At 45.0% G+C, this 20807-nt stretch overlaps 1 protein-coding gene across 1 annotated transcript in view; it reads right to left on the bottom strand.

Annotated features, from left to right (window-relative positions):
* Positions 1-20149, bottom strand: part of LOC138797768 (NADP-dependent alcohol dehydrogenase-like) — a 24934-nt gene extending 4785 nt beyond the window's left edge. Inside the window, exons 1-8 of the mRNA XM_069978373.1 lie at positions 20040-20149; positions 18387-18488; positions 13917-14055; positions 10803-10890; positions 7772-7997; positions 6976-7236; positions 6692-6827; positions 1046-1181 (exon numbers count right to left, since the gene is read on the bottom strand). Coding sequence (XP_069834474.1) covers positions 1046-1181; positions 6692-6827; positions 6976-7236; positions 7772-7997; positions 10803-10890; positions 13917-14055; positions 18387-18488; positions 20040-20057 — 1106 coding nt within the window. The 5' untranslated portion in view covers positions 20058-20149. The remainder of the gene's footprint in view (positions 1-1045; positions 1182-6691; positions 6828-6975; positions 7237-7771; positions 7998-10802; positions 10891-13916; positions 14056-18386; positions 18489-20039) is intronic.
* Positions 20150-20807: the final 658 nt, after the last annotated feature.

The raw sequence follows: 20807 nt of genomic DNA, 5'->3' as shown, positions 1-20807 counted from the left end.
CTGGGTAGCCTATAGAAGATAATGGTGGCCTGCCTATTACATGGAGCGACAGCCAGCAGACTGTCGCAATCGTTATCAGGATTTTGGTTCATGCAGAAAGGCAAGAATCGGTCAGCATTGTACATGTCGGCTGATGGTTGCCTTTCTGCTTGTGCTATTACACAAAATGATTATTGGCCAGATAAGCAAGTTAGAAAGTCTCCTATATATTTCTCCTGCAAAAAATATGCTACCCATTCAACATGAAACTATCTAATATAAATGCAGAGGCTCTAGTATTAAAGGGCAGTCCTCTGCAGGGCCGGCGACGTCAACACAGGGCTTACCAGGGGCCCAGAAAAGGAGAGGGGCCCGGTTTTCTAATGTTCAGCAGCCCTCTCACTGTAGTGCAGGGCTGAACATCAGAAGACACAAGAGACAGAGCAGGACCTGCACAGAGAGAGGAAAGGATGAGGGACCTGATCACATGACCAGAAGGTCCTCAACATCACAGTGTGGAGAAGAGGGAGAAGATTTAGCTGTAAGTGCTGTGTGTCAGTGTCTGAGTGTGTCACTGTCAGTCAGTAATGTGAGTTTGTGTATGTTAGTGGTGTCTCAAGTGATTGTGCATAGTGTGTGGATGATGGGTGCATAGTGGAGGATGAGGGGCCAGCTGAGGCTTTGTCGCCAAGGGCCCGCAAAAGCCTAAAGCCGGCCCATATGCCATAATAAATCATATGAACAAGTTTTCTCTATTCTTATAAGTTTCACATATATCTTGATGCTCAACCAATATTCTAAAATATTTGGCACCCATTACATCACATTTCTACACTATTACAGGGATTTTACTGTTAAAGTGAGAAAAATTGGTAAATACAATCACTGGTTGTTTTATGAATAAATCATCTCTTGCTTGTGCCCTTTTCACCTCTTAAAAAATTTTTTTAATGATCAGATTTTTTTGTTAGATATGATGGGAAATAAAAATGACCCCCTATGTATCCAAAATCAGGGTCTAATATCTAACAGTATCTATATGCCTATCCTTTTCTGATGTACTTACCCTGTTCCCTGTTGTATCAGCTCAAATGCTTCATTGATTTCATTCAGTTTTAACTTCTTGCTAATCAGATGGTCCAGATTGATTTTCTTATTCATATAATCTTTCACCAATTGTGTGACATCATCACGCTTATAGCCTGGGCAAAGAACATGGTTTTATTCATATTTTTTTGGAATAATGACTGACAGTAAAATATCACTTTAAAAAAATGTATGATTTATGCATGTAGCTGTATTTAAAGGCTAGGCTAGGTTCACACTGCATTCTTGCAATCCGTTTTTTTTTTTTTTTTTTTAAAAAGATCTTTTTTTTTGACAGACACAAAAGTAGTGTCAACACGACGGATCCCTTTTTTTTTAAATAATGGAAGTCAATGGAAAAACGGATCAAAACTGATGCACACAAATGCATTTGTTTTTTTCATCCGTTTTTCATCCATTTTTTGAAAAAAATGGATGAAAAAAAACGGATTGCAAAAACACAGTGTGAACCTAGCCTTACATAGCTAATTTTTTTTTTTTTTTTTTGTAACATAATTTTTTTATTTCCATTATGAAGCAAAGTACATACATGCATATGAATAAACTTTACATTGATTACAAGGTAATAAAACACATATATACCATAAAATATAGAACTATATAACATAAAAAGTCAGTGACAAACAAAAGACCAAAAAAACATACAAGTGGACTAGCCCAAAGAAAGAAAGTAAGAACCATACAATTTAGTATGATACATACAGTGGTTTGCAATAAATTAGAATATCAACATTTTTTTTTCCCATTAATTCAATTCAAATAGTGACCTCATATATTCTATAGAGTCATTACATACAGAGTGAACTTTTTCAAGTGTTTATTTCTGTTAAAGTTAATGATTATGGATTACAGCCAAGAAAAACCCAGAAGTCAGTATTTCAGAAAATTAGAATATTATATAAAACCAACTGAAAAAAATGTTTTAAACACAGAAATGTGGACCAAATGAAAAGTCTGTAGAGTAAATGCCCTCAATAATTGGTCCGGGCACCTTTTGCATGAATGACGGCATCAATGCGGCAATGTGGCATGGAGGCGATGAGCTGATGGCACTGCAGAGGGGTTATTGAAGCCCAGGTTGCTTTGATAGTGGCCTTCAGCTCGTCTGCATTGCTGGGTCTGGTGTCTTTCATCTTCTTCTTGACAATATTCCATAAATTCTCTATGGGATTAAGGTCTGGCGAGTTTGCTGGCCAATCGAGCACTGTAATGCTGTGGTTAGTAAACCAGGTATTGGTACTTTTGGCAGTGTGGACAGGTGCCAAATCCTGCTGGAAGATGAAAATTCCATCTCCAAAAATCTTTTCAGCACAGGGAAGCATGAAGTGCTCTAAAATTTCCTGGTAGACAGCGTTGACTTTATTGTTGATGAAACACAGTGAACCTGCACCAGCAGATGACATGGCCCCCAAACAATCAATGATTGTGGAAACTTCACACTAGACCTCAAGCAGCTTGGACTGTGGGCCTCTCCACTCTTCCTCCAGACTCTGGGACCTTGATTTCCAAATCAAATCAAAATTTACTTTAATCTGAAATCAGCCCCTTGGACCACTGATCAACAGTCCAGTTCTTCTTTTCCTTGGCCCAGATAAGACGCTTCTGGCGTTATTTCTTGGTCAGAAGTGGCTTGACACATGGAATGCAACACTTGTAGCCCATGTCCTGCAGACGTCTGTATGTGTGTTACGGCCGCGGCGGCGCCCCGCGTTCCGGGCCGCCGCCGCGACCGCTACCTGCCCTATGCAGCAGCCGGTGTCCATAGTCGGGGACCCGGCGCTGCTGTCACCTCGGCCCCGGGGGGCGCCTCACCTCTCCACGCTCCTGTCTCCCGCTGTGCCGGCCGGCGCGCGCGTCCCCGCCTCCTAGGGCGCGCGCGCGCCGGCTGTCTCAGATTTAAAGGGGCAGTGCGCTCCTAATTGGTAGTTGCACCCAATCACTCCCCTATAAATCCCAGCATGCCCTGTCCTTAGTGTTGGAGCCTCTACATGCTTCCCATAGCGTTTGGCCCAGCCCCCTGTTGTTCCTGAGTCCTATCTGTTACCTGGTCCCAGTCCCTGTTCCTGAGTCCTGTCCGTTACCCGGTCCCTAGTCCCTGTTCCTGGTTCCTGTTTCCCTGTCACTCCATCTGTTCCTGCGTTCAGCCTGTCACGTGCGCTCTCGCCTGCAGACCTTTGCCAGTGCCATCTCCTGCCTACTGCTCCTGCCACGCCTCGCCTGCCGTCACCAGCTACCAAGCCAGGGGTAGCGACCTGGGGGTCGCCTGCCGCAGCAAGTCCATCCCGCCTTGCGGCGGGCTCTGGTGAAAACCAGCGGCCCCTTAGACTCCGCTCCCTGGTGAGGTTTGTGCCATCGCTGGTGCCGGTCCAGTGGATCCACTACTCCGGGCGTTACAGTAGGCTCCAACCATGGATCCCGGCGAGGTGCCAGATCTCCGTGACGTCGCCAGAGTGGTCGCGCAACAGGCTCAACAAATCCAGAAACAGTCACAGCAGATCCAGCAACTCACTGCCGCCTTACAGCAGCAGACTACTGCCCAGCGCACACCATCTCCTGACGCTGCTTCTTCACTCCGACTGGCCCTCCCAAGCAAGTACTCTGGGGACTCTAAGTTGTGCAGAGGATTCCTGACTCAGTGCACCATGCACATTGAACTTTTGAGTAGTCAGTTTTCCACCGAGCGCTCTAAAGTGGCTTTCATCATCAGCCTATTAGAGGGTAGAGCCCTGGCCTGGGCCACGCCACTGTGGGACCGTGATGATCCAGTTGCTGCCAATCTCCGGGCCTTCCTATTTGAGTTTCGCTCCGTCTTTGAGGAACCTGCCCGTGCTTCTTCAGCCGAGACTGCTCTCCTCAATCTCTCTCAAGGCAGCTCCTCTGTTGGTGACTACGCCATCCAGTTCCGCACCCTGGCAGCCGAATTGGACTGGAACGAGGCCGCCCTATTGGCCACCTTCAAGAAGGGCCTGTCTAGTCGTGTGAGAGACGTGCTCGCTGCCCGAGACCTGCCTACCTCCCTGAACGAACTCATTCTACTGGCCACCCGAGTTGATACTCGTTTTTCGGAGAGGGAGGAGGAGGTTCGGCATGAACATTTACTAACCCGTTCCCGTCGCCATCCCCAGCTGGCGCCAGTTTTCCAGAATCCTGACCTTTCGATGTCCCAACCCTCTCCTGAGATTCCTATGCAGGTGGAACGGGCTCACCTGACGCCTGATGAAAGAATCCGGCGCCTGGAGCAGAATCTCTGTCTCTATTGCGGTGGTTCCGATCACTTCCGGCTGGGATGTCCCCTACGTCCCCAAACATCCGGAAAATGCTCGCACCTAGGTCCGGTGGGACAGGTGTCCCTAGGTGTGAATGCCACCATTCCAAGTCTGTCTATGCCAGTTTCCATCCGGACTCCCTCAGGACAAAATCATCAGACTACTGCCTTCCTCGATTCTGGGTCAGCAGGCAGTTTTATTGCGGCAACATTGGTCCAAAGATGGCGGCTACCCGTGACCCGACTAGCCAGGCCCCTGACTATCTCCTCGGTCACAGGCGAAATTCTTACCGACCGTGTGTACTACCAGACCGCATCTTTAGTCCTCCAGGTGGGTCCTTCACATCAAGAAGAGATATCCTTCTACGTCCTGCCCCATTCTTCCCCCGCGGTCCTCCTGGGACTCCCGTGGCTACAAAAACATGCCCCTCAGCTGGACTGGAGAACCGGGGAGATTCTCAGTTGGGGTCAGGACTGTTCCCACCAGTGTCTCAAGTCACCTCAGACCAAGTGTATTATGTCATTTCCTGTCCCGGCCAAGCCTCTATCCGGCCTACCGGCAGAAGACCAAGACTCGGCGGATGCCTTCTCTGCCGAGGTGTACCCTCTCCCCGTACCCAAGACTAAGGTCGTATCCTCTCACCACCGGAAGAACTTACAGAAGGTCCCTTGCCACGTTATACCGCCTGATCGCCTAGTACCAGTCGTCACCTCCACTCTTCAGAGAGTACCCCCCGGAAAGACTCATGTTCACCCTGCGCTTCGAAGAGGTATTTTGAACTGGGGACATTCCTCGTTGGAGGCCGGGCACCCGGGAGTCCGTAAGACCGGCCAACGGATCTCTCGCCACTACTGGTGGCCCAGCCTATCCCAAGATGTCAAAGACTTTGTGGCTTCCTGTGCCATTTGCAGGCAAGAAAGAGGGGGAGGCCAAAGGGGGGGGGTACTGTTACGGCCGCGGCGGCGTCCCGCGTTCCGGGCCGCCGCCGCGACCGCTACCTGCCCTATGCAGCAGCCGGTGTCCATAGTCGGGGACCCGGCGCTGCTGTCACCTCGGCCCCGGGGGGCGCCTCACCTCTCCACGCTCCTGTCTCCCGCTGTGCCGGCCGGCGCGCGCGTCCCCGCCTCCTAGGGCGCGCGCGCGCCGGCTGTCTCAGATTTAAAGGGGCAGTGCGCTCCTAATTGGTAGTTGCACCCAATCACTCCCCTATAAATCCCAGCATGCCCTGTCCTTAGTGTTGGAGCCTCTACATGCTTCCCATAGCGTTTGGCCCAGCCCCCTGTTGTTCCTGAGTCCTATCTGTTACCTGGTCCCAGTCCCTGTTCCTGAGTCCTGTCCGTTACCCGGTCCCTAGTCCCTGTTCCTGGTTCCTGTTTCCCTGTCACTCCATCTGTTCCTGCGTTCAGCCTGTCACGTGCGCTCTCGCCTGCAGACCTTTGCCAGTGCCATCTCCTGCCTACTGCTCCTGCCACGCCTCGCCTGCCGTCACCAGCTACCAAGCCAGGGGTAGCGACCTGGGGGTCGCCTGCCGCAGCAAGTCCATCCCGCCTTGCGGCGGGCTCTGGTGAAAACCAGCGGCCCCTTAGACTCCGCTCCCTGGTGAGGTTTGTGCCATCGCTGGTGCCGGTCCAGTGGATCCACTACTCCGGGCGTTACAATGTGGTGGCTTTTGAAGCACTGACTCCAGCAGCAGTCCACTCTTTGTGAATTTTCGTTACAATCCTGTTAAGACTTCGGTTCTCCCGATTGCTTGTGCACCTTTTTCTACCACACTTTTTCCTTCCACTCAACTTTCCATTTATATGGTTTGATACAGCACTCTGAGAACAGCCAGCTTCTTTAGCAATGAACTTTTGTGGCTTACCTTCCTTGTGGAGTGTGTGAATGACTGCCTTCTGGACATCTGTCAAGTCAGCAGTTGCATACTGAACCAGACTAAGGGACCTTTTATAACACCTAGGAAGCCACTGTAGGTGTTTTGGGTTAATTATTCTAATTTTCTGAAATACTGACTTTTGGGTTTTTCTTGGCTGTAATCCATAATCATCAACTTTAACAGAAATAAACGCTTGAAAAAGGTTCACTCTGTATGTAATGATTCTATGGAATAAATTAGGTCAATTTTTGAATTGAAATACTAAAGAAAAAATATTTTTTTGTTGATATTCTAATTTATTGCAAACCACTGTAGTTCTACTGATGAGTAAAAGCAAGACCCACAATCTTCAGATTTTTCCACAGTTCTTCCAAATTTTTTGGTTGTTTATTGTAAAAAAGAAAATTATTATTATTATTATTATTATTCCCCCCAACCCCCAAAAAATAAAAAAAATTCTTACCTCCAAAAACAGATCCCTTTAATGAACGTCCCATGAGAAGCAGGCCTGGGTTTAGAGGAAGTGTATCCTTTGGAGATGCCACGCCGAGTATTACAGTAACGCCATTAGCACAGAAAGTACATTGTAGAGCAGTCATCTGAAATAAATAGGAAAGTAGACAATCTAATAATATTATGTTTGTAAGATGATAAACATAAGAATATATGTGGCCTCATATGTTATATTGACCTCTGAATGTAGAACATGAAAATTAAACTTTTGCAACTATCGTATTTTCCTCTTACCATAGTATCAATACGTCCAGCACATTCAATGGCAAAATCTACTCCTCCATTGGTCATCCCACAGATGACCTCATCAATGGGTTTATCATAATCCTTTGGGCTCAGGCACTCAGTGGCTCCCACTTGTATGGCTTTAGGAAATTTATCTTTATGCGAGCCAACGCCAATGATTCGTGAAGCTCCGGCATCTTTACATCCTGCTATTGCTGAAAAGCCAACACCTCCTAGGCCAAACACGGCACAGGTAGAGCCCTTTGTCACCTGAGAAGAGGGGAATTAGCAAAGAATTTTTACATTCAGTAATAATATTTTTGTATAGTAAGAAAGAATAATTGTTAATTGTTAATTATTGCTTTATGTGTGAGGAAATTTAAAGTGATATTGTCACCCCCCCCCTTACTCTATGTGCCGGTCTCCGCCCCATCCACAAGTTTAGATGCTGCAGATTTAATATATACCTGTATAAAACTTGTTTGTCACCTAGGCGGAGCTTCGCGACAGTTGGGCCCCCTCTATTATGAGAGAGATGGCCCATCTGCTGTGAAGCCCCGCCTATGTGACACTGTTCACCAATGAAATAAAGTGATTTTAGAGCAAAAAGAAGACACAAACAATTGTGCAGCATCTAAGCTTGTGGGTGGTGTAGAGAACCAAGTAATGTGTGTGTGTGGTGACTATCACTTTAAGGGGAATTCTTATTTTATCAAATGTAGGGCTTGTCAAGTAAAATATTTTGCAAAAACATTCACACTTAGGTTTACACAGCATACAAACTGTAGTATGGATCAATTCGTACCTTAGCAGTGTTTATAGCCGCACCATATCCAGTTGCAAATCCACAGCCTATAAGACAAACTTCAAGAGGGGCATTGGCATCCACCTTGGCGATGCAAATGTCAGACACAACAGTGTATTCAGAAAATGTACTTGTTCCTGCATAGTGATAAATGGATTTGCCTTTACAGGTAAACCTGCTCGTACCATCTTGCATCAGTCCAGATAGGGATTGAGAGGATCCAAACCTTTCGGGGTAGAATGTTAGAAAAGTGGGTGTATTTGGTGTATTTGGTTATTATAAAGATTTGTTCTTTGACTAGCTATTTGCACCTCTTTTCATATAATCATATCTTTATACACTGTGCCTTCCACGCTATTCTCTTTTTCTTAGAATGGAGTCCATGACACGGACGGAGATGCACGCGGCCGTGAAAGGGGGTAAGCGGCGGAATCCGTGGCGGGTGATCCGCCCAGATTCCTCAGTGTCAACTTACCCTTAGGGTTTGTTCACACTGAGGAATATGCAAGAAATTGAAGAGGAAAGTTTTCTGCTTGAAATTTCTCGCTGAATTGAAGCGGAATTCTGGTGAATTTGGAGCAGAGTTCGAGAAAAGTACAAGCAAAATTAAAGCCCAATTGACTTCTTTGCGATTGCTCTAACAGAATATGCCCTAAGGGTATGTGCTCAGTATGGAATTTTCACGGAGACTTCAAGTGGATTTCGCCGGGCAGCCTCTGCCTAAAGTTCTGTCCGTTCCATAGACTAAATAATATTTGCCAGTAGTTTCCGCTGTCTGCCCAAAGAATTGACATGTCAATTCTTTAGGCGAATGGCAGAATTCAGGTCAGTGCTTGCTTTCCCCTCATTTTCCCCTGTTGCCGCCACTCCTATTACACTTCGATTCAATATTTTGAAAGACAATGATCAGCTGACATCTTGCATCTTTGCTGATCGTTGCCTTTAAGCATAACCGATGGCCCATAATCAATAAGTGTAATATGGACTTGAGTATCACAGAGTTACCCTGCAACGCCCCTTTTACCTTGTCATAGAAGTTACTGTGACCATGGAAAAACAGGTCACAGCCATGCCACAGGTGATGTACCCCCTGGGCTGATGCACTATTTCTTATTTTAGGAAAAGAAGGGTTCAGCATTATGAAGATATAGTGGACATTACATCAGATCTCATTTGTACTCTTGTAATGGTCCTTTTACAAGAATGGGGCAAAAACTCGCGATAATGACCAAAACCTAGCAATTACCTGCCTGTGTGAATACAGCTACCGTTTAAATGGCGAGCGATAAATCTTTAATTGTTGTCTTTCAACATGTTCTAAAATTATTCTTGATTGGTTGGAGAACTGTTCAGCTAAACAATCTTTCAAAGCAAAAAATATCAAGATAACGACCCCCAAATATCGAAATAAGACTTTTACGCAATTTATCTCTTAGTCCAAACGTTGATCGCTTAAGAGTAGGGATGAGTGAATTTACAGTAGCAACGAAACAAAGCGCTTTGTTAGGATCGGCCAGAAGGTTATCAGGCTTCTGGCTTTGAAGTCTGTGCCGCTCTGCTCTGGTTCCTGGAAAAAGCTGGATCTAGCCCTGGGAAACTTCTCCCAGTTCCTCAGGACTGGATCCAGCTTTTCCTTGCACCTGGGGAGGAGCGCCATGGACCTCAAAGCCAATCCTAACTAAGTGCCCTGTTACACCAACAGATTATCCGTTTTTCCATTGACTTCCATTATTAAAAAAAAAAAAAACGGATCAAAACGGATCAGTTTTTTTTAACGGACACAAAAGTAGTGTCAGCTACGTTTTTGTGTCCGTCAAAAAAACTGATCTGTTTTGATCCATTTTTTTTTTTTTTATTATAATGGAAGTCAATGGAAAAACGGATGCACACAAATGCATCCGTTTTTAATCGTTTTTTGCAGAAAACGGATAAAAAACAGATTGCGAAAACACAGTGTGAACCTAGCCTAAGGTATCGGGGTAAATGGAAGCCATCAGTGCTTGCAGATTACTGTTGGACAGTTATCAGAGACAATCCCATGTATGAATACAAAAGACGTGTAAATGCACGAGTAGCCATTGAATAAGGACCTACATTCCAGAGGTCAATAAACATAATTAATTTGTAAAAATTCTTGGATTTGCCTGTAAATTGTAGTTGATTTCAAATAGAACTAAGTTTCCTATGAATATATTTCAAAAGTTTATGAACAGTAAACTTGCTTCCTTATGATTGCAGAAGTAATAAATCTGTCGGCTATTATACTGTATTCTATACAATTTACAAAACAGTAACATGAGAACTCTGCCATATCATAGAAACTAGAGACAATTCACATTTTTCCTTGTGATATTTGAATTTAGCACATAAAAATCATTAAGAAATGGCTAATTTTATTTCCGAACCAAACAACTTTTGAAAATTTGTTGACCAGTGTAATCATTTAACAAGGGCTGCAAGGACATCATTACCGATACTATATTATATAATTTACTTATCCACGCTCCAGGGCTGCTCCTGCGGTCCGCTTCTCCCCGGGTCCTGCGTGCTCTAGCTTCAGAGCTGCCTGTCAGCTGACAGGCCGCTCAGCCAATCACAGGCCGGGACCACCGCGGCTCTGAAGCTAGAGCGCACGGGACCCGGGGAGAAGCGGACTGCAGGAGCAGCCCTAGAGCAGGAGCAGTCCTGGAGCGTGGATAGGTAAAGTATATCGTCAGTCGCCGGCCGCGCACAGCTATTACATGTAGCGGTCGGCGCCCGACAAATATAGGTTCTAACCTATATCAACAATCAGCCAATGATTGTTGTCATCGGCTGATCGTTGTATTTATTACACGGAGCGATAATCGGCCGAATCGGGCCAATTCGTCCGATTATCGTTCCGTGTAATAGTACCCTGAGGCTTTCTAAATCGATTTGTCCTGTGTCTCCAATTACCCGTTTTTTTGTATTTCATGTACAGTAAGTAATGTGAATGTTCCCTAAGAATACTGGATAGTAGTACATTACTTTATATCTATAATAAACTCACTGAAATTTGTCACACAGGTTACAGTCTGGGGTTTTGCAACTTCTGCACGATCCACATTCTGGGACAAAAAGAGGAATGACTTTGTCACCTAAGAAAATAGTGAAAAAAAAAGACTTAGCATATTCTGTACTGTTTATAGGTTCTAAAAATCATTGTAAAGGCTTTGATCTTCTTGCGTGTTGCATAAGGGTATATATTATTAATGAATATTCAACTGCAGGGCCGTATTACCAGCTGCTGCTGCCCTAGGCACTAAACCTGAAGACGCCCCGGCTTCACTCACCAATTAGCATCATGATTTTTAGTTTCTGAACATCATATTGATATCTGATCAGTCTAAGGGCTCGTTCACACTGAGCAAAAGCAGCTGAATTTCTGCGCTGAATCAGCGCTGAAATTTCAGCCGTTAAAATAGGTGCAGAGCTAATTTCCATTGTGTTGAATGGAAATTCTGCTCTGCAGTTCACACGGTGGAATTTCCGCACTGAACTAATCCGCTTTCCGCCAGAAGAATGAACATGTTCATTCTTCCACTAGCGGAAGCCTATACAAACCAATGGGGCTCTGATTTTCTGTTTCAGCGCGGAATACAAGCGTAATACAAGCGGAAATTACGCGCTGAATCAGCGCGGAAATGGATAAAAAAGGGGGAGGAGGAGGATTCTAGTATATATTCTGGTATAGTCTAGTTTACTCGCCAAATACTCGCTGAATTTCAGTGCTGAATGCATGCGGATTCAGCGCGGATTCCTTGAGTATTCCGCGCTGAATTTGTCAAGAGCTGATTATGAGCTGAACACTTTCCTAGTGGAATACGCAGGGATTCTGCTTACATTCTGCTTATATTCTGCTCGGAATTCAGCGTCAGTTGATTTCAGGCGGAAATATTTCCTTGCGTAATCCGCCCCTTTTGCTCTGTGTGAACGTAGCCTTAGGCTGCGTTCCCACATTTACTGTATGACACCACATGTAGCTGAATACCAATACCACCATACTGTGACTGGATAACACCACCATATAGTGACTGATTAACACGGCCATACCAGACCTCCCCCACCCCTCCTAAAGAGACACCGGATTTACTGGCAAGTATAAATGGGAGGTGGGAGAAGGAAAAAAAAAAAAAAAATTAAAAAAGTTGTTTTCTTCTCTCTGCTCCCTGGTGTGGCCCCCCAGCAAGGTACTGCCCTAGGCACCGGACCACGGGTGCTTAGTGGCAAATACGGCCCTGTTCAGCTGTGCTCAGTCCTTCTTGTTTTACTTTCTAAGGGTATGTTCACACTGGGTAAATCAGGCGGAATTCCACCGCGGACTCCCACCTGTCTCAGTGTGCCATAGCCTGCCTATAGAAGAGCACGTGCTCCTCCCCCGATGCCGCTCAAAGGCCCCATTCACACTGAGCAAGAACGTCGTAATTCCGCGGCAGAGCTCTCCACCGCAGAATCCCGCAGTGTTCAGTGTGCTGCTCTGAGTGAAGGAGAAGGCGCATGCTCCTCCGCTGCCGTTGCTCTCCACTCAAAGGAGTGACATGTCATTTCTTAGAGCGGAGAGTGGCGGCAGCGGAGGAGTGCGTGCCCTCTCATTCACTCAAAGCAGCACACTGAGCACGGCGGAATTCTGCTGCGGAGAGCTCTGCTGCGGAATTACAATGTTCTTGCTCAGTGTGAACGGGGCCAAAGAGGTTACTTCCTTGAGCAGAGAGCGGAGAAAAGCAGATAGGCGGAATTCCGCGGCAGAAAGTTCCGCTGTGGAATTCCACCTGATTTACTCAGTGTGAACATACCCTAAGGCTCCGTTCCCACTGAGCAAAGGTAGCGGAATTCCGCGAAGGAATTGTCCGCCGCGGAATGCCGTTAGCCTCCGGCTCATAATGGGACTCTATGGGATGCGCGCGCTCCTGCCCTGTCCGCGCTGAAGAATGAACATGTTCATTCTTCAGCGCGTATAGAGCAGCAGCGCGCGCCTCCCATAGACTCCCATTATGAGCGGGAGGCTAACGGCATTCCGCGGCGGACAATTCCGTCGCGGAATTCCGCTAGCTTTGCTCAGTGGGAACGGGGCCTAACTGTGTAATTTTTTTTCTCTCGAAAAGTGGCAGGTAATTCCATCCTAAGCCTATGTACCCACTATGGATTGTAGTGGGAAAGGCCGTCTAGTGGGAAAGGCCCTTCACGACCAAAGGTCATTGATGCACGGATGTCCAGGTCACAATGAAGCAATGTTCTACTCCTCTCTTTTTAAGAGTCATAAAACTTTTGTTATATTTTGCAGACTGGACAATTCTGCATGCAATTCTGCATATATGCAATAATTAGGTTACATATACAAATCAATGCCATGCCAATCCGACAGGGCAGAGGTAAGTATTATACCCTCATCTGTCGGGGGAAAAGTGCATTCATTCTCTATGGAGCTGCAAGAGAGATGAGTACAGTGTTCGTCTCTTTCTGGCAGCTCCATAGGAATGAATATAGCCACGGGTCACATGCCGCACCCACAGCTGTATTCATAACAAAGAAGACGGGGACCTGATATGGAGGTGGGGGGAGTACGGAGGTCAGACCCACAGCAATCTCTTACTCGTCCTCTATCCTGTGAGTAGAGGACAAGTTAATTTTGGGTGGACAACCTCTTTAACCCCTTAAGGTCAAAGCCAATTTTCGTTTTTGCACTTTTGCTTTTTCCACTTTATGTTTAAAAGTCCATAGCGCTTGCATTTTTTCACCTAGAGACCCACATGAGCGCTTATTTTTTGCGAAACCAATTGTACTTTGCAATGACAGACTTTATTTTTCCATAACATATGCTGCGAAACCGGAAAAAAATCATTTGCGCTGTCAAATTGAAAAAAAAAGGAATTTGTTTTGATTTCGGGGAGTTTTGCATTTACGTCGTTCAGCGCCGTTCAGCGCCGTTCATCGCCGTTCATCGCCGTTCATCGCCGTTCATCGCCGTTTCTGCGCCGTTCAGAGCGGGGTCCCGGTGGGACCCCGCTCTGAACACCCCCCGCGGCACCATGACGTACCAGATACGTCATGGGTCGCTAAGGGGTTAATGATGTTATTGCACAGACATATCTTAGCTTCAGTCCAATTACAGTTACTTCTGACTTACCTGGTTCAACTTTGGTGACTTTCTCACCCACACTTTCAACCACTCCAACACCTTCATGACCCAGAATCACTGGAAATTTGGTTTGTATTATTTCATGAAGGGCGCTATTATCAGATCCGCAAATGCCAGAAGAAATAACCTAGATAAAACATACAATATACATAAGGGGGGAGATTTATCAAACATGGTGTAAAGTGAAACTGGCTCAGTTGCCCCTAGCAACCAATCAGATTCCACCTTTCCATTTCTTACAGACTCTTTGGAAAATGATAGGTGGAATCTGATTGGTTGCTAGGGGCAACTGCGCCAGTTTCACTTTACACCATGTTTGATAAATCTCCCCCAATATTTTTACATTTTTATAAAGGCAGCACAGACTGGACAAAAAAACTGAACTGCTCCATGGACTGAACATGGTTCATATCTGAGACTTGAGATGAGTGTCAGGGGTCTGACTGCTGGGACCCCCACCGATCACAAGAGTGCATGTTCCCTGTCACCCCTGGTTGAATGAGCAGTGATCAACATGCGTGTTACTGCTTTATTCACTTACATAGGCAGGATGAACAAGGCCATAACTACCACTGTAGCAGCTATAGCAGCTGCTATGGGGCCCACCGCATCAGGGGGCCCCATTGACACCTCCTCCGATACTCTGGTCCCCCCGAGCCATCATCATTCGCAGTACCAGGTAGCTGAGCGGGCCTCCTGGGATCTGAAAATGTCCCTTTAAGTACAAGCACTCTAGTCGGGAAGGGTGGAGGGCCTAATCAAAAGTTTGCTATGGGGACCAGCCATTTCTAGTTACACCCCTGAGGATGAAGATGGTTGGGTAGAGTATGTATCATTTTTTTTTCTTTTTCTATTTTTTCACAGTAAAAACACTTATTCCTGGATGGAGATTTTTTTTTGCATTTTTCAGAAGGAAAAAAAAACAATTTTGAAATTGCTGCACAGGTTCAATAAAGTGATAGTTTTAGAGCTTCATAACACACGCCACAATACCAAAATGTCTCTTTTTTTCTTTATATTTACTGTAATAAAACTTATTGAAAAATATTTTTAAACATTTTTTTTTAAACTTTTGTATTTGTAAAAGGAGACTCGATAGTCTCTGGATTTCTTGTATAATACTTCATATACTTCTGTATAACTGTGTATTATGCCTAAGAGGACCTAAAAGGTACTGTATAAGATGGCAGATCTGGCAGGCTCCTGGCTTCTATGATGACCCATTGGGGGCCCATGCTTGTATCACTTGGAGCAGTGTCGGACTGGGGTACCTGGGGCCCACCAGAGGAAATGATCCTGGGGGCCCACCAATGAAAAGCCAGTGAGAAAGCACATGTCAGTCAGTGTATGTGCAGGTTCTAAAGCTGGGGGCCTACCGGAAGATCCTCCGGTCCTCTGCTGGGCCAATCCAACATTGACTTAGAGACCGATGAGGTGAAATAGGGCACCTCCCAATGTATCCACTTATAATACGTAAAGTTGTGTCAAATTTCAGCTGTCAACTGTATTGTTTATTCAAAACGGTGATGATCTGTCTTTTATGTATGTACCATATAAAGGCTACGTTCACACACAGTAAAATAGTACCAAAATACGGCCATAATTGTAATTTATGGGCGCGGTCATTATTTTTACACCCATACTCAATCACGGCCGCTTTTCTCTACTTTGTCATAATTGTCGTAATTCGCCATTCAGGAGATACAGCTAGGGAGTGGATGATGCTGCTCCGTCCTCTCTCCAGCTCTATTTCCTGATCACACATGGTCTCAGCAATGAGTACCACTGCGATCAATAACCTTTGATATGTCCAAAGTATTTTTAATGACAGATTCTCTTTAACATCCCAATTACGTGGTTAACACACAATACACATGCATGGGCTACAGATACCGTATTTTCCGGCGTAGAAGGCGACTGGATGTATAAGACGTTCCCCGACTTATAAGCAGATTGTCAGGGGTTCACCTTATACGCTGGAAAATGTTAACCCCTGCCTGACCGCAACCCTGCTGCAGCAAAATAAAAAAATAAAAAAACCTTTAACTCACCTGGGGCCCGTTCCCGGGAGCGGCGCACCTCCTGTATCGTTCCCGGTGCAGGCAGTGTGACGTACACTACCTACACCGGAGGCGGAGATCGACGAACCTCTCCTGGGCAGCTGAGCATCTCTGAGCCTCTCTGATGAGACGCTTGGCTGCCCAGGAGAGGTTAAGCGATCTCAGTTTCCGCAGCAGGTAGTGTACGTCACACTGCCTGTGCCGGCAATGGTACAGGAGGTGCACCGATGCCGGGAATGGGCCCTAGGTGAATTAAATGTTTTTTTTTTTTTTTTTATAGTGGTCATCCCATACGGGTTTCCCCATATGAAGATTTTCGGGGTTGAAAAGTCATCTTATACGCCGTGCTGTGGAGGGGAAGTATAAAAGAAATAACATACTCTTACCTCCCCTGCTCCAGCCTTCTGGTCCCCAGTTCCCTGGCCGCTTCCTGGTCTAAGCAGGGACCGGGTTGTGACGTGTGAGGTCCACTCAGCCAGCCAGCGGCTGTAGTGGGGACCTTACACGTCACGACCCAAGTCCCTGCTCAGACCAGGAAGCGGCCAGGAATCCGGGGATTTAAGCGGCGGTACGGGCCACCAGGCAGGAGCGGGGGAGGTAAGTCTCTGACATATAGCTACCAATGTTCTATCGATAAAATTACCTGATCTTCTCCTCAATACATTATTATTACTCAGGAGAAGTCTTTGATGGTTATATCATCACTGTAATGTGCAAACTAAAGTTGCCCTTGCACAAGCTTGCCCTTACCTGACCACCTAGGCATTCTGCCAGTGTGTATTGCTGGGTGCCTTACTGTATATACCATGGCTTCCAAACAAAGACCCACCCAATCCTTTACAAGACATCGGCTCGTAGCCAAGAAACCTGTTGGGGCAAGGATTGTAAAAGAAAATAATAGCTCACATTGATTTTTTGTTGCGGGGTAGACAGTGTTGGACTGGCTCTGGCATTTGCCGGTCAGCGGGTCACATGGAGGCCCACCTGGAGATAGCAGAGAGCTGGCAAGAGGAGACGTCTGATCTCTCTGCATTGCATATTATTGGTGTCTTTAAAACACTGATACAATGCAATAGCAAAGGACTGGCTGGGGTGAGGGAACACTCACTTCCTTGCCCGTCTACACACTGTCCTCTCTGTGATGTAGAAAGCGTGGTCAGCACTATCTGCATTACTGTGCTCTGGCCAGACCTGACTAGACAAGGCAAGAGCAGCAGTGCATCATGGGTCCTGGGACTGGTGGGGGGCAGTGTGTAGTGTTTAGAGAACATGTGATCTCCAATTGCTGCAAAACTACAACCCCCATCATGTCCTTATGGGGGTTATTCCATCCAAACTGAACCTTTTCGTAATACCTGTAACACCTAGTTAAACCTAGTAAAACTGCAATTTAAACATTAAGTTATAAATATACATTAAGAGTCTTAATGTATATTTATAACTTTTGTGGTTAAATTGCATTTTTTAAATTATCTGTTTAAAAAAAAAAATTGTTTAACTAGGTGTTACAGGTGTAACGAAAAGGTTCAGTTTGGATGGAATGGCCCAAGGGCAAAGTGACACTCCCCCCCATCTGTAGTTAGGACCCATACTTGGGGGGTGGGGGCTACTACAAATATGGGCTCAAAGAGAGGGTCTAACTACAGATGGGGGGGATAACTACAAATATGGTCTCAAAGAGGGGGTCTAACTACAGATGGGGGGGTAACTACAAATATGGTCTCAAAGAGGGGGGTCTAACTACAGATGGGAGGGCTAACTACAAATATGGTCTCAAAGAGGGGGTCTAACTACAGATGGGGGGTAACTACAAATATGGTCTCAAAGAGGGGGTCTAACTACAAATATGGTCTCAAAGAGGGGGTCTAACTACAGATGGGGGGGCCCTAACTACAAATATGGGCTCAAAGAGGGGGTCTAACTACACATGGGGGGGACTAACTACAAATATGGTTTCAAAGAGTGGGTCTAACTACAGATGGGGGGCGCTAACTACAAATATGGCCTCAAAGTGGGGGTCTAACTACAGATGGGGGAGTAAATACAAATATGGGCTCAAAGAGGGGGTCTAACTACAGATGGGGGGGCTAACTACAAATATGGTCTCAAAGAGGGGGTCTAACTACAGATAGGAGCCCAACTACACATAAAGGCATGAAGAAGGGACATAACTATAGATATGTGTACAAAGAGGGTCCTGTTACTGGTTACGGTTGCTATGATGGGAGTTTGTATAGAGATGGGGAAGGTGCTGAAAAAGTAAAGTGCCTAAGATGTTTGAAGATTGAAGATCCATATGATAGCATGAGCTGACATGTTTCTATTTTTGGGATCTTAATCATCATCAAATACAATCCCAGATGATTGTATTTGACTTTTTTTTTTTAATTATTATTACCTTTACTCTGACTTCATGGGCCTTTGGTGGAGCTACTTCAACCTCTTCAATGCTGAGGGGCTTATTCGGTTCCCAGGCAATGGCGGCCTTGCATTTAATAACCTTGGGAAAGTAAATTTTTTAAAATAATGTTTCATATAATAATGTAACAGAATTAATACAAAGAATGACATCTGTTTTCGCAGCGGACGTCAAATTAATTTTCACAATATTTATTGACGGACGTTATTTTTCTTTCAAATAAACTGGTTCCAGATAGCTGTATAAATTTACTTTTATGTAAAAATCTCACGTCTTCCAGTACTTATCCACTGCTGTATGTTCTGCAGGAAGTAGTGAATTCTTTCCAGTCTGACAGTGCTCTCTTCTGCCACCCCTGTCCATGTCAGGTACTGTCCAAAGCAGGAGAGGTTTTCCTATGGGGATTTGCTACTGTGCTGGACAGTTACTGACATGGACAGGGGTGGCAGAAGAGAGAACTGTGTCAGACTGGGAAGAATACATCACTTCCTGCAGGACATACAGCTGATGATAAGTATAGGAAGACTTGAGAGTTTTAAATAGAAGTAAATTAGAAATCTATATAACGTTCTGAAACCAGTTGATTGAAAAAAAAATATATATATATAAATATATGTATATATATATATATATATATATATATATGTTTTTGCCGGAGTACCCCTTAAAATAATGTGCCGACGGCCGTCCGCCAAGGTATGTTAAACAACGGCCGTTATTTTGAGCATCAAATAACGGCTGTTTAAAATTGCTTTGTGAACATAGACTATGGGTAAATTCCTACCTTCAGATTTTCTACAGAATTTTTGCAACTAATCTGCAGCAGATTTGCAGCAAATCCATGTATGAACATGCCCTTAGGCTACATTCACATGTTCCATAAATATGGTCCATACACGGATTGTATGCTGGGAACTCCTGCCATCATGCTGTGTCAGTACTCTTTAACGGTTTCAGAGCATCATAATGAAGGAGTTCTGAGGTCTGGTTTGTACAATCTGTGCACGGACCTTATCTACGGGACGTGTGAATGTAGCCTCAGGCTGGGTTCACACGTTATATATTAGTCAGTATTTGGCTTTTATATTGGTCAGTGTTTTGAGATAGAGTGAACTTACAGTAATGTCTGGTTTGCACAAAGTTGAAAACTCGCTGTATGGAGAAGATGGATGCAGCCCTAGGGCTTCCCGGAAAACATGGATACAGCCATATGACACCTTTGTCTGTATCCATGTTTTCCATGCAGCCCTAGGGCTGCACCCATCTTCTCCATAGAGCGAGATTCAAAAGCTGAGTGTTCGGTTTCGTACAAACCAGACATTACTGTAAATTTGCTCATCTTGAGCCAAAGACCTTTCAGACTTGTAAACCGCCTATGTGTTTTACGAGCTAGCACAAAAATACCGTAACACAAACAAATGCATATTCCCATTCTATATCAAACCAGCCGGACTCACTGACAGGTACAAATCAGCCATATTACACACCTGGCAAATCCAAATGCTGCAAATAAATCATCGCAAAACTATAGAAAACACAAAACCTACACACAGCACTAATAAAACAGCGTAAAAACCATAGAAAACATCAGCCTAGCAATGTTATAATGGCTATAATAGAATAGTATAATACTTTTCCTGCGGTGCACATGTTGGTGTCGTGATTGCTGGTCTCAGGAAGCTGCACTCTCACTCAGTTCAGCTTGTTGTTATTCTGTGTTGCAAAGTGTGTGTGAATATACGCCACTCCCAGAACTTTTATTTGAGCTCAACCCCAAACACTGAATCTTACGCAGCCTTTATAACTTCCTCCTGGCTGAGATTTTGGTAATGTTAAAGGGGTAGCTCACACAAAAAAAAATTCTTTCAGATCAACTGGTGCCAGAAAGTGCCAGAGATTTGTAATTTACTTGCATTAAAAAAAATCTCAAGTCTTCCAGTACTTATAAGCTGCTGTATGTCCTGCAAGAAATGGTGTTCTTTCCAGTCTGATACAGTGCTCTCTGCTGCCCCCACTGTCTGTGATTGGCAGTAGCAAACCTCCATAGAAAACCTTTTCTGCTCTCCAGACTGGAAAGAACAACACTTCCTGCAGAACATACAGCAGCTGATAAGTACTGGAGGACTTGAGATTTGTTTAATAGAAGTAAATTACAGATTTCTGGCACTTTCTGGCTCCGGTTGACAAGGAACAGTTTGCTAAAAAGTTAAGATTTCATCAACTGCATTAATATGGGAAGGATATGTAAGCTCAGACTACATTAGTCAGATTCTGTCCTTTGGAAAATTGCAGGTCATGCAGCTAATACAAACCCTGCCAAGAATTATGGAATCATCACATGTAGAATATGATCAGCCAGGATTTTTTTTACTTTGCTGCACGTACACAGATAATACAATA

This window comes from Dendropsophus ebraccatus, chromosome 7, assembly GCF_027789765.1.
Source record: "Dendropsophus ebraccatus isolate aDenEbr1 chromosome 7, aDenEbr1.pat, whole genome shotgun sequence".
NCBI classification, from domain to species: Eukaryota; Metazoa; Chordata; class Amphibia; order Anura; family Hylidae; genus Dendropsophus; species Dendropsophus ebraccatus.
Note: the sequence above shows the minus strand (reverse complement) of the source record. Positions and strands in the feature narration are given on the sequence as shown.